At 41.0% G+C, this 17211-nt stretch overlaps 1 protein-coding gene across 4 annotated transcripts in view; it reads right to left on the bottom strand.

Annotated features, from left to right (window-relative positions):
* TMEM30A (transmembrane protein 30A) overlaps positions 1-15816 on the bottom strand; it is a 42282-nt gene extending 26466 nt beyond the window's left edge. For 2 of the 4 annotated variants that reach the window (XR_004352540.1, XM_032651292.1), the window contains exon 1: positions 15430-15816. Coding sequence is in view for 3 of the 4 variants with exons in the window: in XM_032651292.1 (XP_032507183.1) it covers positions 15430-15666 (237 nt within the window). In the remaining variant the exon portion in view is untranslated. The remainder of the gene's footprint in view (positions 1-15429) is intronic. The other 2 variants (XM_032651293.1, XM_032651294.1) reach the window with 2 other exon arrangements.
* Positions 15817-17211: the final 1395 nt, after the last annotated feature.

Raw genomic sequence — 17211 nt, 5'->3', positions numbered from 1 at the left:
GCATGACATGAAGATACAAAAGTCATCATATCTTATACTTAGTCGATACAGTTTACACAGTCCTTTCTATTCCACACATATTTCATCTGATCCTCACCAAAATTCTATAGTATTATCCTCATTTTACATAAAGATAACATTCAGAAACTTGCCCAAGGATACACGAACAGCAGTAGCTGGCGCTACGCTAGAAGCAAGGATTTTTTTCTCCAAGTCCGATGTTCCTTCTACTAAACTGCTTCCTCACCACCACAGTCAGTCCCCTTGGCCCTCCAGAAGACTATCAAAGATGGTGCATAAACACAAAGGAAATGACTATAAACGTTAAGTGCTAAACTGAACGGCAAAGAGGGCAGTAAGTACTAGATCGACTAGCACTTTCTCACTGAGAAGAAAAGAGGATTTGAACTGAGCCATCAAAAGGAAAAAGAGGATGGAAAAAGGCGACATATGGAGAAGCACGAAGGTAGAGAGCACAGGTACATTTCAGGATGACACTTTGGATTTGTGGAGAGAGTTTTCATGTTGGAAGGAAACGAGACAACGCTAAAAGGTAAACTGGATCCGTAACTACATGCTTTGTTTTACTGGCCACTGTTTATTGAATGGATATACTAAGTGTCAGACATTATAAGCACTTAACACACACCATCTCATTAAAACATAGTCCTGAAAAGTTAATTTTTATTTTCCTCATTTTAACCTAGGAAACTGACATTTAGGGAGGTTTAGTAATTTTCCCAAGATCACCCATCAAGAATTTGAACCCAGCTCTGCCTTTCTCCAAAATCTCTGTTCTCTCCACCATTCTATGTCCTCTTGCACAATGAACATACCATCCTTTCTGATATACAAACTCAGAGCCTGCAGATTATAAGAATGAAGATAAATCTGGGGGATAACTGTGCCTTATTGTTGTTGTTAATTTGGGTGCCCAGCACCCAAACACACTTCCAGCCCCGGGGAATTCTCCTGGTGGAGAGTTTTGGAGGCAGGCCGGGCTCCAACTTCCACTTCAGAAGCCAAGGGAATAAATGAGTCCTTCCTCTCCCTAACCCCAGGAGCCAGAACAAAAGCATACATACGATCAATCCCGATTGAGACTAGAGAACTGAATCTCCATATAAATCGGAGAGGAGTGAGTGTGATGAGCTCAGCAGCGGCAGCAGAAGTCGAACAGGGAACTCAACAGCAGCTGTGGCATCTGAGCCACTGTTTCTGCTTCCAAACTTCCCTTCCTTCCCTCCTGTCTCCAAACCCGATCCTCTAGACCTCCTATCTATTTTGTGTGAGAGCTACCCAATCTCCTCCAATAAATCCCTTTCCCCTGTAAGCTACCCAGAGTTGGTTAATATTGCTGACAACAAAGCCTCTGAAAGTTAAATAATCCCGAGTGTTAAAAATGTCCTTCAGGAAATAAGGAAATGGGACTACCCTGGTGGCGTGGTGGTTAAAATCCGCCTGCCAATACAGGGGACACGGGTTCAATCCCTGATCTGGGAAGATTCCACATGCTGTGGAGCAACTGAACCCACGAGCCACAACTACTGAAGCCCATGCGCCTAGAGCCCGTGCTCCGCAACAAGAGAAGCCACCGCAGTGAGAAGCCCGCGCACCGCAATGGAGAGCAAGCAGCTGCTGCACGCCGCAGCTAGAGAAAGCTCGCGTGCAGCAACGAAGACCCAACGCAGCCAAAAAAATTAAAATTAAAAAAAGGAAATGGAGACAGAGGAGGCTAACATAATCAAACACTTGTATGGATATAACAACAGATTTTTTAAAAAGTCTAAGATAACGAGACCTTGATTTCTTCCTGAACACCCTGTCAGGAAAGAATCACTTATTAACTTAATATTTACTTGAATGTCTGTGTGTTCCAGGCAAGAGGGACTCATCCCAATACCTAATCACATGGAGCTCACTGTCTAATACAGAACACGGTCACTACGATGGAATGGGTGTTTTGGTAAAAGAAGTACAGGTACTATGGAAACACATACCTAATCCAGTATCTAGCAAATTTCTCCACGAGGGCTGACAAGTGGATGTTATCTACAGGGAGACAGTAGCAAGAGGGACAATCTCTAACTGAGAGCTTAGCACAGGAACAAACCCAAGATACAAGAATTTAGGACAAAGTTCTGAGTTAAAGATCTGATAATCAATCAGGGGTTCTCCAGTTAAGGTATCTAATTTTTCTACAGTGTCCATTTATAAAACAGTTGGCCACCAGTAATGAGGAAAATCTAGGTCTCAGAAACCGGGAAAGTGGAATTGGATTGCAGAGTCGAAGCTAAAGGGGTAGCTTTTGTGACGAGCCACTATAAGCTAGAGCAGTGTGGCTTTGCAGTCCAGGTGACAAAATGGGGATAGAGCTGTGGAAAAGGCCATCCCGGTACTGTTGTAGAATTCTTAGAAACAACAGTATCAGAAGCTTCGGGAGATAGCGCCCTCCACCAACACTGCTGCACACACCAGGTGCAGTAACCTCAGCAGCCACCAGGAAGCTCGTTCAGTTACCATCAGGCAAGGCAGAGGAGCGAGGGGATAGGAAGGTCAAGACAGTAACCTTGCCCGAGGGGCCTAGAGCAGACGCTTTAGTTTTATAAGAAACGCTGATGCCACTGGTGTGGCACAACAGCAGCCAACTTCCCTGCTTTGCTACTCAGAGATCTTCGGCAAAAAGAAAAGGCTGTAAAGGCTGAGCCATGGTCCACGTTCTTGCCTCAGAGGAAGTAATGCAAGTTACACTGCTTCCTACTCAAAGCTCAAACATGAAGGACAGCACTGAATTTCCCACAGAGATTACTATGACTGTAGACAAGGTAATTTGTATAACCCAGGCCTGAGTAGGAAAGAAGGTGGGCATTGATTGACTGAGAGAGTGAGAGGAACAGGAAAAGAGGCACAAAAAGACAGCGGGATGTTGTGGAGTACCGAACATTTAAAAAAGTATTTAAAATGCTTCTTTTTTATTAAATTGGTAATACATCAATAAGAAAAATTCCCTTCAGAAATGCTCATCAGGGCTTCCCTGGTGGCGCAGTGGTTGAGAGTCCGCCTGCCGATGCAGGGGACATGGGTTCGAGCCCTGGTCTGGGAAAGTCCCGCATGCCGCGGAGCAACTGGGCCCGTGAGCCACAGCTACAGAGCCTGCGTGTCTGGAGCCCGTTCTCCGCAACAAGAGAGGCCGCGATAGTGAGAGGCCCGCGCACCGCGATGAAGAGTGGCCCCCGCTTGCCGCAACTGGAGAAAGCCCTCGCGCGGAAACGAAGACCCAACACAACCAAAAATAAATTAATTAATTAATTAATTTAAAAAAAAAGCTCATCAGATAAAGGGGGTGGAGGAAAGAAATAAACATACATATGTGGACAGGGAATGTGGCCCCCGTCCCACCTCTACAAGGGTCAAGCCATTAGACATCGCAGCTGCCCACCAACGGTGCACCCTGAGGGAATATTCAGGATGGAGAAAAAACAGGAAGCATTCTGTGTTTTAGATACTGGCCCGAGATAGTTAAGATGCACATGTAAGGTATAATTTCAGTGAGCCCAGACTCTTGCATCTTCCCATACACAGAAAAGCACTAAAATCATGAACTTTGGATGCCTGTTCTTTGTGATTAGTCCAGCAAAGACTCCTGCACATCCCGACTCTTCCCTTACCTCTTCGGAGCAGCTTCTCAGAGCTGAGAGGCTGTGTCCTGGACTGTAGTCCTCAGTAAGATCCCCAAACAAAACTTAACTCCCAGCTTTTAGGTTATGGGTTTTCCTTCAGTTGACACATACTTAAATTTAATAGAGTCTGTTAAAAGTTAAGAGTTCAATTTTTTTTTAATTCAGTCACTTTTATTTTTGAAGATTAGCTTTTAAAAACTCAAAAGCTTAGTTCTAAACTGATAGCTATAGAACATGCTCAATCCTTTATATCCTAATAAAATTCTATGGGTCACATGAAATCTGCTGCATGTTTCTGTAGGTTAAAGAATCTGAGTGGGAGCCACAGAAAAGATGTTTACTTCTAATTCAATCAGTAAGTCTCATGCTCACAGGTGGAAATGATAAATGAATGAATTAGGTGATATACAAACGTAAACTACCTTTGAAGAAGGAATAGCAATAGAAAAACTAGCTATTATTTCCCAGATGTCTATTCCATACCAGAACTATTTTAATCTTTTACAGAGAGATTGAGATTCAGAGGTTAAATGACTGCCCAAAGCCAATCAGCTAGTAATGTGACTATTATTAGTTTCCTAGGGCTGGTGAAACAAAATACCACAAACTGGGTGTCTTAGAACAAGAGAAATTTCTTCTCTCACAGTTCTGGAGGCTAGAAGTCTGAATTCAAGTTGTCAGCAGGGCTATTCTCCCTCTGAGACTCTGGGAGAAACCGTCCTTGCCTCCAGCTAGCTTCTGGCAGCGGCCGGCATTCCTTGGTTTGCAGCTGCATCACACCACTCCTGTCTCTGCTGTTACTCAGTTCTCCCTATATCCCTGTCTTCACATCTTCTTCCCTCTGTGCCTGTCTCTTCTTATAGGGACACCAGTCATACTGGATAGGAGACCACCCGAATAACCTCATCTTGATTACATTTGCAATGACTCTATTTCCAAATAAAGTCACATTCACAGGTACTAGGAGTTAAGATTTCAGCACACCTTTCACTGGGACACAATTCAATCCATGACAGTGATATAATCATATCTGGCTAGCGCCAAAGTTGCTGTTCTTTCCATTAGACTGCACTTCTGCCTCCCATTAATCCTGAATAACATGCACCATACAATAATTTAGAAATATGGAAGTCAATTTAAAAGACATTATATTTTAAAAATAAAATTGGCACCGTTCATGAATATGCTGACATTTTAAACAGTACTACCAAATCTTCAGAGTTTTCACCCAAAATACAGATCAAAAACAACAACTTTGTTATGATAGATGTCATTCTAGCACCATCTTAACTTTTAGAATCTGAAATAGAATTTTATAATATAAAGTTTCATACACAAAGTTTTTATATCTGGCATTTAATGCATTTCTACAAACGAAAAAGTAAATTCCAACCTGAAGTTTTAGTTTACCCCTTAAAACTCTTACAAAAGTATCAAGTTATAAAAACTGCCTAGGACAGAACTGATGAAAAGGGCTTTGCTAATTATGCTCCAATCTATGTAACAGGGTAGATCAAAGGAACAGATAAGCAGTTAATATGAGTAAAGCAGGGCTTTTATTTTAAGGAAATACATGGTCTTTTCTATATAAAACATTGTTTTTGTATAGTCATGTAAATGATGTTCAAACATCAGTGGCTTTTATCTTTGTCTCCAGTGCTACTTTGTGACGATAACCTCATGCTACCTCATATCATATTTCATACATTATACTCTCCTCTCTAAATCACCACTGGTCTTATTTTCACCCCCCAGTCCCATTTTTATATCCCTAGATGTATTCGTTTGGTTGAATTTCTTCCCTCCCACTTGAAACTCTTACCATCTCTCTCTATTTCAAATCCACAGTGATCTTTCCAAAACTAAGTCAGACATGTGTGACTTGTTAATTTGGGGCCGGGGGCGAGGGGGGGGGGCATTACGCTTCACTAAAAACTTTACTTAAAAAAAAAAATCAACAGTGATGATTCACTGAACCCCATAATCTCACACCCAACTGTGGTCTTTTGATGCCTATAAATGGTACCACCATTGTCCCAAGCATCCAAGCTCAAAATCTTGGCATCCTCCTGGGAATTAGCACCCAAGTTCTGTCAATTCTTCCTTAGCAATATGCTTAGTATCCCTGAATTTGACTCTCACTTCTTCCAGTACAAATCAAGCTTTGAGACTTCATGCCAGTTTTTTAAAAGGGAGAAGAAAAAGTACATTCTATCGTTTTAAAAATCAAGGAAAAACAAATAATTTCTAAAAACTTTCTCAAAGTTAAATATAATTGTATATAATGTGAGACCTGAGAGCTTAGAACAATAGCCAACTTACTCAGCATGGTGATGCACAATGTTATTAAATGTCACATAATCATTCTTACATTTTAATTAATTTAGAAATTAAACGAGAAATCCATGTAATTGGAGGTTGGCCTATGGTTTCCAGCTTTTCAGAATTAATAAGTATACAACAGTACCTCCTTCTAAAATAAGCATCAAAAAAATCTGCCAGTTTTAAAATCATCATCATCCCTCTTCTGCCTGCAGAATTTGCCAAAACCCTTGTTTGCTAAATTTTTACTGTTCTGAATTACTGTTCAATAAGCAAATTTGTTTGCCTTCAGATATGGATGGATATCATAGTTATACATGTTTGATCTTGCAGTATTATATATATCATTTTCCTTGAAAATGGAAAGGGGAGAAATCAGGGAAGACTTTCCATAGTGTTGACAGGAACGTAATTTGAAAACCATGGTAGAACAAGAAAAGGAAGGACATTTCAGGTGGATCTAGCAGCATGCCACATCCCATAAACTACAGCAGTTTGCTATGGTTAGAGCAAAGGGCAGGGAAGTGGTAGGAGACGAGGCCAGAGGAACAGAAAGTAGCCTGTCATGAAGAAAGTTACATTTCGCATTAAGGGTTTTGAACATTATCCTGAATGCTACAGGGAGACATACAAGAAATTTTAAGCAAGAGAATGAAATATTCAGATTAGGCTGTTTAAAAGATCACTCTGGCAGTGACATGCAGAAAGACTAAAGAAAATGCCAGACTAGAACGAAAAAAGAAAAAAAAGAATGCTACTGCAATAATCCAGATGAGAAATGTTAAGAATATAAACTAAGAAAAAGGCAGTGGTAATGGGAAAAAAGATTTTAAAAATATAGAGAAAGTAAAACCTATAGAACTTAACGCCTAGAGACGGGATGATAAGCTTAGGTAGACTTGCAGAGTTTCTGGCTTGAAAACCCTCATGGACAGTGACACCATTCACTGCAAGACTGCTCCTTTCATGTTGTAAACCCAAAGGCCAGCCCTCAGTCCTCACTGGCTGCTCCTTTCCAGTCTCCGTGCTAGTTCCTCCTCATCTCCTCAACTTCTATAAGCACTGGAGTGACTCAGGGCTTTCTTTGGATGTTCTCACTTTTTTTGACCTATAATCACTCTTTTGACTTCATTCCATCTTATGTCTTTGTATTATCATCTACACTGATGAATCCTCAATGCTTAAACCCAGTCTCAACCTTCCCCCTAAACTCTAGCCTCATATATTCAATTGTCTACTCATTATTTCCGACTCGGATGTTTAAAAGGCATCTCATCGTAACAAGTTAAAAACAGAACTCTTTACTCAGCTTCTCACACCCTAACCCCCTACTATCACACTAAAACTTTTTCTACAGTCTTCCCCATCTTGATAAATTGAAGCCAGGTTTCCCTAAAACCGTGTTCCCTTACTGAGTTTATGATTAATCTCTCTCTCCAAAGCTTTGTTCCCTTTTTTGTCCCCTCTGACATCAATTCTGCGCTAACTGAACACTGATCATCCAGAGTCAGATGACCAAGATTGCTGTTGTCGACACCATCCTTAATGTACTAAAATTTTTGTTGTAGATACCATCATTAACACACAAACTCAGGCTGTTTCTCCAGGGCAAGGTGAGCCTACAGACCCCCGAGCCATGGATCACCTAGCCAGAGAACTGTAGACCAAAGATATCCTGATTCCCAAAACCATTCTACCCCTTTAAAACATCCCTAACTCAAAGACGGAGTTGGAGTGGATCTGAGGCTTGTCTCCCATGCCCTTGCATGGCACCCTGCAAATAAAACCCTACACTTTGCTGCAAATGCCTGCTGTCAGAGTTTGTCTTTCTGCAACCAGGCACACAAGCCCTTGCTTGGTTACAAAATTACAATTCCATCCTTCCAATGCAGGCCAAAACATCTTAGAGTTATCTTTGATTCTACAATTTCTCTCACACCCGACATATCCACTACATGAGAAAATTCTATTAGCTCTACTTTCATAATACATCCTAAATCTAACTGCTCTTCACTGCAACCATTCTACAGTGGACACCATCAGCTCATTGAAACAGGAGGGAAGGGGGTAGGGCACAACCTTTAAAAGAATGACATAGCCCAAGGACACAACATAAACTTATTTAGAACCAAAGAGATCCAAGATGGCGGACAAGTCGACTTCCACTAGACCTTGAGCCTCAGTATACACTCACTGTTACACATCAGCAAGCTAAATGACACCCTCACAGGCGCCAGGACAGTTCCAAGGCCGACCATAAAGGTCAAAAAGTGGGCAGTGGCCCAATTCCTACAAATTCCCACTCCCTCCCCAAAATAGCTGGAATATTCCTCCGACTCATTAGCCTATGAAATAAATTACCCACCCCTATAAAAACTGACAACTGCATACGCTGGTGCCGCTCTCACCTTCTGAAATGGCCCACACTCTGTCTGTGGAGTGTGCTTCTCCCAAGCCCGCTCCCAAGTCCTGAGACCGGGTGTGTGATCTCAGTTAAAAGACCATGCGTTCAAGTCTCAGTCTGGGTCCTGGCTGGGCTCGAGTTCCAGCGCGTGGGTTCAAGTCCCAGTCTAAGTTAGGCGGTTTCATCATCATCAAATACCCAGTCTATCCACAACACGGCACCAGCTTATTTACCCTTACTCCTACTTTCTCTAGACACCTTTTGATTTCCTGCCACTACAATCTTGTTCATATAAATCTCCTTTCTTGGAATGCATCCAACCTCCTCTTTAGAAGTGCTATTTATCCTTCAAGTTCCAGCTCAAAGCCCACTTCCACCACAAAGTTTTCCATGGTTACTAGAGACAGATGTAATATTGTCTTCTTTTGGACCACTAAGGCATACTCCTTCTGTCTGTGCCACTCATCTAGCAATGCTTGGTTTTCCTTTAATATGTATGTTTCATCTCCCCCCAAAAGATTCCAGGTTCAGGTACCTTAAGAAGGGTTCTCTGTTTGAGTGGGAAGGAAAAAAAGAAGAGGCCCTGTCCACAAACTTTTTTCTGTCGCCCACTATGCCCAGAGCAGCACTTTACATACAGAAAATGCTCAATGTTGATTAAAACTCTTCTTAAGTTTAACTCAGTCTGTGAGTTTTTACCATCAAAAGACCACTATATCCTCCATGAGCTAAAATTCAAGGGCAGCCTGGCCTAATGTCATAAAATCCATTTGGGTATAAAAACAAAGTTTGTGAATGTGGGAGTGCAGATATCTCTTCGAGATACTGATTTGATTTACTTTAAATATATACCTAGTGGAAGTGCTAGATCTTATGACAGTTCTGTATTTGAATTTTTTGAGCAACCTCCATACTCTGGTCCATAATGGCTGTACGAATTTACATTGTACAAGAGTTCCCTGTTCTCTACACCCTCACCAACACTTGTTATCTCCTGTCTTTTTAATAAGAGAGTAACTATGGGAAGTGATGGACATGTTAATCAGCTTTATTATGGTGATTATTTCACAGTATACACATGTATCAAGCCATCACAATGAACACTGTAAATAAATACAATTTTTGTCAATTGTAACCTTAATAAAGGTAGGGGAAAAAAGCTTATACTAAAGATAATAGTTCATAACTTATCCTAGAAAGAAAGAGGCTACCAGGTGGGAGAGGAACTACAGTTCCCTTCTTTTTAAAAATTAATGCCTGTTAAATGTCAAAAGCATACAAGGCACAGTGCAGAATACAATGATAAACTGGAGACCTGCCAATAGCTTAAATTCAAAACACAAAGAGCCAGAGGCAAAACAGAACAACAGATGGAGATGACTGGATTAGTTTAAGAGTTATCATATTTCGCAACTTTGTTCTGCTACCATTGTAACTGCTCTCCTAAATGGAACTGGCAATTCTTCTTAGTAATTCTAAAAGTACATCCCATTCTTAAGAAACTGACTGAATTTAATGCAGTGGGAAAGGAGGAATCTGAAGGACATGCCATTTTTACCCTGCATAAGAACTGGAGAACTTCCATTTTTGAACGTAAATCTGTCTTAAAGGAAATCAATAATAATATCTAAACAAGTCATTCAACAAAATGCTGAGTAATAAGGTAAATCATTTTAAGTATTAATTAGATTACATTTAAAACGGCATTTTTAAGTACCCCTTTGAACTGATTCCACACTAAAGAATTTATCTTTAAAAGATAAAAATAAAAAAGAATTATTTGTCCTTTCTAGAGGCTCTAATGAAGACAGAGGTAATTAAAAATTTCAAAAACAATTTTCTTTAGTTCCTTCAACTTTATCTGACTGTGACAAAGAAATGAAGAATGATATTACCTGCGCCAAGGTTAATGGTAAATTCAGCTAAGGTATTCTACATCTATTTGTACAAAGAAGGTAGAACACAAGCAATTATCAGTAATCTCTACACTTGCCTTGAAAAGATTATTGAGGATCAGAATGTATAAGTTAAACACTGCTATTTTTGTAACAACTGCTAAATTTGCCAGTATGTCTCTTTAAAACTCTAAGTCAAGGGTAGGAATGTCTTTTCTGTAAGGAGCCAGAAAGTAAATATTTTAGGCTTTGCAAACCAAGAGGATATTTGTAGGTTCTTATATAACAGAGAGAAAACAAATTTGCACACACTTTTATTGACGAAATTCAATTTCAATTGTGTACAATTTTCTGGTAACACAGGTCTACTAGTAAGAATAAAATTCTTTTGGGGGGGTAACATTTCGCATTATTGGAGTTCAAAGTTAGTGTTCCCTATCATCAAACTCAATAGCAAATGTTCATCTGTAAAACCATTCTCAGTTCCTGGACTTCACAAAAATGGTCTGGCTAGCCATACTTACTTTGTCGTGCCTTGCCCTAAGTACTAAAGTTACATGAGAAACAAATGATAACACTAACATCACAAACCTCTTAATTTCCAAGAGTCAACTTCTAAGCAACTGCAATTCATTTGACTATTAAAATCTTTACACTTGCCTAATTTTTAGTGCCTCATCCACTAAAATTTGACGAAAATGTATGTTGAACACTTTGGCAATATTAATTTGAAGTAAATGTTTAGTTTTAAGTTTATACTGAATATCACTCAGAATAACGTCCTCATCTGATCCTAACCATTAATCTACAGCTATATAGGACTTCCTATATAGGTGGCGCAGTGGTTAAGAATCCACCTGGTGATGCAGGGGACACAGGTTCGAGGCCTGGTCCGGGAAGATCCCACATGCCGTAGAGCAACTAAGCCCGTGCGCCACAACTACTGAGCCTGAGCTCTAGAGCCCGCGAGCCACAACTACTGAGCCCACGTGCCACAACTACAGAGCCCACGTGCCTAGAGCCCGTGCTCTGCAACAAGAGAAGCCCGCGCGCCGCAACAGAATAGCCCCCGCTAGCTGCAACTAGAGAAAGCCCGCACGCAGCAACGAAGACCCAATGCAGCCAAAAATAAGTTAGTTTAAAAAAAAATTTACAACTATATAACTTCACACAGATAAATGTGTGAAATTGCAAAAATTAAGAATATCTCCTAGCTGTTTCAAGGTAGCCCCATTCAATTAATATCTCTGCCTCACCAACAAGGGCCCTCAACTAGAAAAACACTACCTATATGGTAGAAAGATGTGCCTGACTCCTACAATTGCCAAATTCCAGAAAATATTCATTCCTTGCTGCTAATAATAAATGAAGATATTAAGTCTTAGTCTTAACGAGATATTAAATATTTTCTTATGAATGGTAAAATTAACTTTAGTTTTCTAATAACTTTATTAGATTATGGAAACTCAAAAAACCAACTAAACAAGATATATACACCTAATGGGGGGAGGAGATATCCTTCCAAATATAAGCATTAAAATTTTTAAATACCTTTTTTACTCCCTTTTTAGGAGAGTCCAACATGCTTTACAAGAGTAGTAATTTTTTAGTATAAAATTTCTGGGAAAAGGATGAAGACCCTCTGATTTCTATACCTAAAAAGTCTGGATTTCTGATCTTAGCACTTCAAGCTATATTACAAAAGCATTCTGGGGGCTTCCTCCCTGGTGGCGCAGTGGGTGGGACTCTGCCTGCCAAGGCAGGGGACATGGGTTTGATCCCTGGCCCGGGAAGATTCCCACATGCCGCGGAGCAACTAAGCCCGTGCGCCACAACTACTGAGCCTGTGCTCTACAGCCTGTGTTCTGCAACAAGAGAAGTCACGACAATGAGAAGCCCGCGCACCACTTGCTGCAACTAGAGAAAGCCCGCGAACAGAACAAAGACCCAACACAGCCAAAAATAAAAACAAATAAATAAATAAATTTTTTTTAAAAAAAGCATTCTGATTGGACAAGTCTCCTTTGGCCTAGTAATTTGATGTATTGATAATACAACAATGCAAGTTCTTAAAATTTTCAATAATGAGGCAAAGAGCTGTGAGCAACTTATAGTATGGAAGTGAATGTTGCCAAGAACTTCTCATTACACATTTACTTTTAATAACCCTCAACATATTTTATTACTAAACTAGTGGCTGACAAAGGGTGGACAGCAGTCGGAAACACGCATGTGTGTTTTGGGAAAGCTCCCTAGGTTTTTCTAATAACTCCAGACCCAACTCTGAACGAAATCTCCACATAATCAACAAATTTTTAAAAATTTATTCCGTTTGCATAACTGTATGTGAGCATTGGTACAAAATTCCTAATTATTCCTAATTTTCATTTCCTCTGGTTCCAAAGGTGATACAATTTGAATATGCAGCATTTTTCTTTAAATCACATTAAAGTTGGAAGTCACAGAATATTAGAGTTGAACAGCCTCTTAGAGACCACCTAGTCTGAATCTTTTGGCTCTTCAAGTAAAATGAAAATCGAGACTCAAAAATATGCCTAAGATCACAAACTAGGGAGTAAAAGTTGGGACTTCAACTCTGATGCCTTGACCCTTAACTTTAGTGCCCTTCTAACTAGATCAAGCTGCAGAAGACTCTTCAGGCAACTTGAAATCAGAATTATATACATGAGAACTATTTAAGAAATTTCCTACTCAGTGCTCTGTGGTGACCTAAATGGGAAGGAAATCCAAAAATGAGGGGATATATGTATACGTATAGCTGATTCACTTTGCTGTACAGCAGAAACTAATACAACACTGTAAAGCAACTATACTCCAATAAAAATTAATATAAAAAATGTTTTTTTAAAAAGAAATTTCCATTTCACCAACTACTTGGTGTGAAGAACTGTATTTTATTTCAGAATCCGAAAGTGTTAAAGAAAGTAAACATTTATCTTCATAGTATAGTAAATATCTATAGAAGGTGAGTTCTGATAATTTAGTAAATACTCATCATATAAAATTCCAAAGTATTGCTGCTTTCATCTTAATATCCTAAGAAGTTTCAAGGACTTCCCTGGCAGTCCAGTGGTTAAGACTTTACCTTCTTACGCAGGGGGTGCGGGTTCAATACCTGGTGGGGGAGTTAAGATCCCACATGCCTCGTGGCCAAAAAACCAAAATGGAAAACAGAAGCAATATAGTAACAAACTCAATGTAGACTTTAAAAATGGTCCACATTAGAAAAATCTTTTTAAAAAAAAATCCTAAGAAGTTTAAATAAGATGATGAAATTTCTAATGTTAAATTTTCTTCTACTTAATCACTAACATTGCAGTAAGGGTCCTAGTGTAGCATGAAAGCTTAAGACTGAAAATCAAGACATCTGGGTTTGGTTTCTGTCTCAATTTTACAATACTCTTCTAGCTTACTAGCAAATACCAACCCCTCTGACTCCATTTCTCACCTCCTGATTCGGGGTCATCACAATAATAGTAACTATTGTACAAACTTAGTGCCAGGAATATTATCTATATTGTTTCTAATTCTCACATTTCACAAGATAGGCATTATTTACCGATTTTACAGGTGAGCAAACAGAGGCTCAGAGAGATTATGTTTTCCAATAAGCTGAGCTAGTTAGTGGCTGAGCTGGAATTTAAACCCAGCTCTGCCTGACTCCTGCCTAGAGCCCATGGTCCTTGTATTACACCACTTTGCTCACATCCTGATATGTGTGGTCCTCGTACAGTTGGGAGAACAAGAAGTACTACATCTGAAGGACTACTAGGAGATAAAAATGATAAAACAAAACTTTATGCTGAAAAATAAATACTGTGTTACTTTCTTTAGTTATTAAACTGAAACTGAGTCTTTAGTAAAAGGTTTAAAAACTAGGCTATAGATATTGTACAATTCTTATTACTATTATTAACACAGAAACGAGCACTGTACAATTAAAAAATATAACGATTTTGCTTTTACAGGTAACACTGTGAATTAAACTGGAAAGTATGCCTATTTCTGTAGTTGAAATAAAATTGCTGCGAAAGCCCTATTAAAAAGTATGCATAATTTTTAAGTATTTAATAAAATTAGAGGGGAAAAAATGACACAATCTGATAGAACAGAAGCAATCAAGAGAACTTTGTACCAGCTCCTCCCCTTTCGAACAGATAAAAATATTTCTCAGATATTCAAGAAAAGTGGATGAGCAGATGTTTAATATTGGACATCTACACAAAGTATTTACATCCTGTATCAACCTATGTTCACCACTGCAGATGGATGAAGATACTGATTGTTTCTCTGACAAAAGTCAAGATGCTTCCCCAAGTTTCTCTAACACGTCTTATAAAAGTAAAATGTTCAGCAGACAATTCACAAATTATTCTCTGTGTTACGGTCGTTGACTCTTTTTCTTCTTTTTTTTTTTTTAAGTTTGGGGGAAAAAAAAAACTAGGGCGAATGTAGGGCATGGTTATTAATCAATGTAGCCTAAAGGCAAAACCGGAACTGAAGTTTCAGGTTACCTTTTACCTCATGCCCTATAACTAAAAGCATCTATTAACTCAAAAGGTACTGTACACACCTCGGTCACACGTCCTAATATGTGATCTGGTAACATGACACCTTCTTGACATAAAAATCATCAATGCCTCTAAGACTCTGGGTCTTTTCCCCAACAATGGCCAAGGTGTTAATCTCCGTGTCCCGGGATAATCCCCACACAGGTAATGACACTCTGGCCGTGTCAACTCTCCTGGCGTTTTATCTCCATATAACTTCTTTCCACTTCTCTTTTTCTTTGCTTCTTTTTTCCACCGCCGTTGGAGGTTAAAACCACACACACCGCCCAGGAAAGGGGCGCTCTTCCCCCGACCCACACTCTGCATTAAATATTCATTCCCTCTCTAACCCGGTAAACAGCGAGAGGAAGCGCGGGCAAAACTGCAAATTCAGAAAACCCGTAGGAAGAGAAAGTGGAAACTGAGGAAGAGAGAAGGTGCGGGAGGGCGGGGCCCGCCTGTCAAGCCCCGAGACCTGAGGAAGGAGTGGGGCCGGCGGGGGGACCTCGCTCCCCGGCGCTGCCAACTCCCACCGCCGCTGCCTCCCGTCCGCTCACCTCGATCTCGCGGATGTTGTTGGAGGTGACGAAGATGCCGATGCCAATGGGGATGAAGATGAGGCCGATGATGAAGAAGGTGGGGAGCACCGTGCCGGCGGTAAGAATGGGCTGCCAAGCCGGCAGCCGTTGCTGTTTGAAGGCCGTGTTATCCGGTCTCCGGTTCTTAGCGGTGCCCCCGGGAGCACACGGGGGCCCACCATCCACTTCATCCTTCGCGTTATAGTTCATCGCCATCGACCCCCCGGGCGCGGCTCCGCTACGCGCAGGTGGACCGCCCAGCTGACCCGCCTGCTGACCCTGACAGAAGACGCGCAGGCGCCGCCGCCGCCACCGCAGCCGCCGCCGCCGCCACCTCGACTGTAAAGGCGGAAGAGGCGGGACACCCTTCCGCAGACAGCCGCCGACCGGAAGCGGGACTCGGCTGGGCACGCCAGAGGGAGGGAGAGAGGAAGGAGGGAGAAGCCTGAGGGACGAGGGGAGGGGAAAAGGGAGGAGGGTAGAAGGGGGAGGGAGAAGGCGGACGCCCCCTGACCATTGGCCCTGTGACAACAAAGTGTGGGCCTCTGTCCCCAGAGCGTGAAGCTGCGTTGGCGCCTGCGAGGCCCCGGCTGGGTGGGGCGAAGAGGCCTCGGCCATTGCGCCACAGGCGCGTCTTCGCTCCGCTCGCGGAAGCTTCGGTTCGCACGCACCTGCCGGCTTCTCTGGTATCGTGGCGACTGCGGTTCCGGGTGGCGGGTCAGACCCGGCCGACCCGGGCCACACCCGTTAGCCCAGGAGCGGGTGGCTCCGGTGCCAGACAGGTTTTTGTTTCACCTCGAAGCCCTTTCGGAAGGGGATCGGAGCATTGAAAATGCCACAGCATGAGAGCCAGAGGCTCGTGGGATCGGCAGTATTTGCTTGAGTTGTAAAACCACGACTTTTTCTAATTCAAAAAATAAATCTCCACACAAGGTGCAAGTGTAAATATTAAGTGAGATGCATCATGGGTGACCCTTTTGTCCTCAAGAATAAATCATCTGACTTGGTTAACCCTGTTATCTTGGCTGAGATTGAGCCGTTCTCGCTTGTTTTTCCGCCATTAATAGTCTCCAAGTTACTTTGTACCGTCTTTTCTGAGTCCACGTTTATCTTTTGCACATTGATTTAAGAAGTCTTTTTTTCTTTATTTGCGATATATAAGTTTCGGGTGTACAACATAGTGAATCACAATTTTAAAGGTTATGCTCCACTTATAGTTATTATAAAATATTGGCTATATTCCCTGTGCTGTACAGTGTAACCTTGTAGCTTATTTATACATAGTAGTTTGTACCTTTTAATCCCATATCCCTACCTTGTCCCTCCCCCTTTCCCTCTCCGCACTGGTAACAAACTAGTTTGTTTTCTGTGCTATCTGTGAGTCTGTTTCTTTTTGTTATATTCACTAGTTTGTTTTATCGTTTAAGTTCAACATATAAGCAATATTACGCAGTATTGTCTTTCTCTGTCTGACTTATTTTAATTAGCAACATACCCTCCAAGTCCATCCATGTTGTTGTAAATGGTAAAATTCCATTCTTTTTTATGGCTGAGTAGTATTCCATTTTATATATACCACCTCTTCTTTATCCATTCATGTGTTGATGAATACTTAGGTTGTGTCTACAGCTTGGTACATAATTGTAAATAACGCTGCTATGCACATCAGGGGTGCATGTATCTTTTCAAATTAGTGTTTTCATTTTGGGGAGATATATACCCAGGAGTCATATGGTATATCTATTTTTAATTTTTTGAGAA

This window comes from Phocoena sinus, chromosome 12 (assembly GCF_008692025.1).
Source record: "Phocoena sinus isolate mPhoSin1 chromosome 12, mPhoSin1.pri, whole genome shotgun sequence".
Classification (NCBI taxonomy): Eukaryota; Metazoa; Chordata; class Mammalia; order Artiodactyla; family Phocoenidae; genus Phocoena; species Phocoena sinus.
The sequence above is the reverse complement of the archived record's forward strand: the minus strand, read 5'-3'. Positions and strand labels throughout refer to the sequence as shown.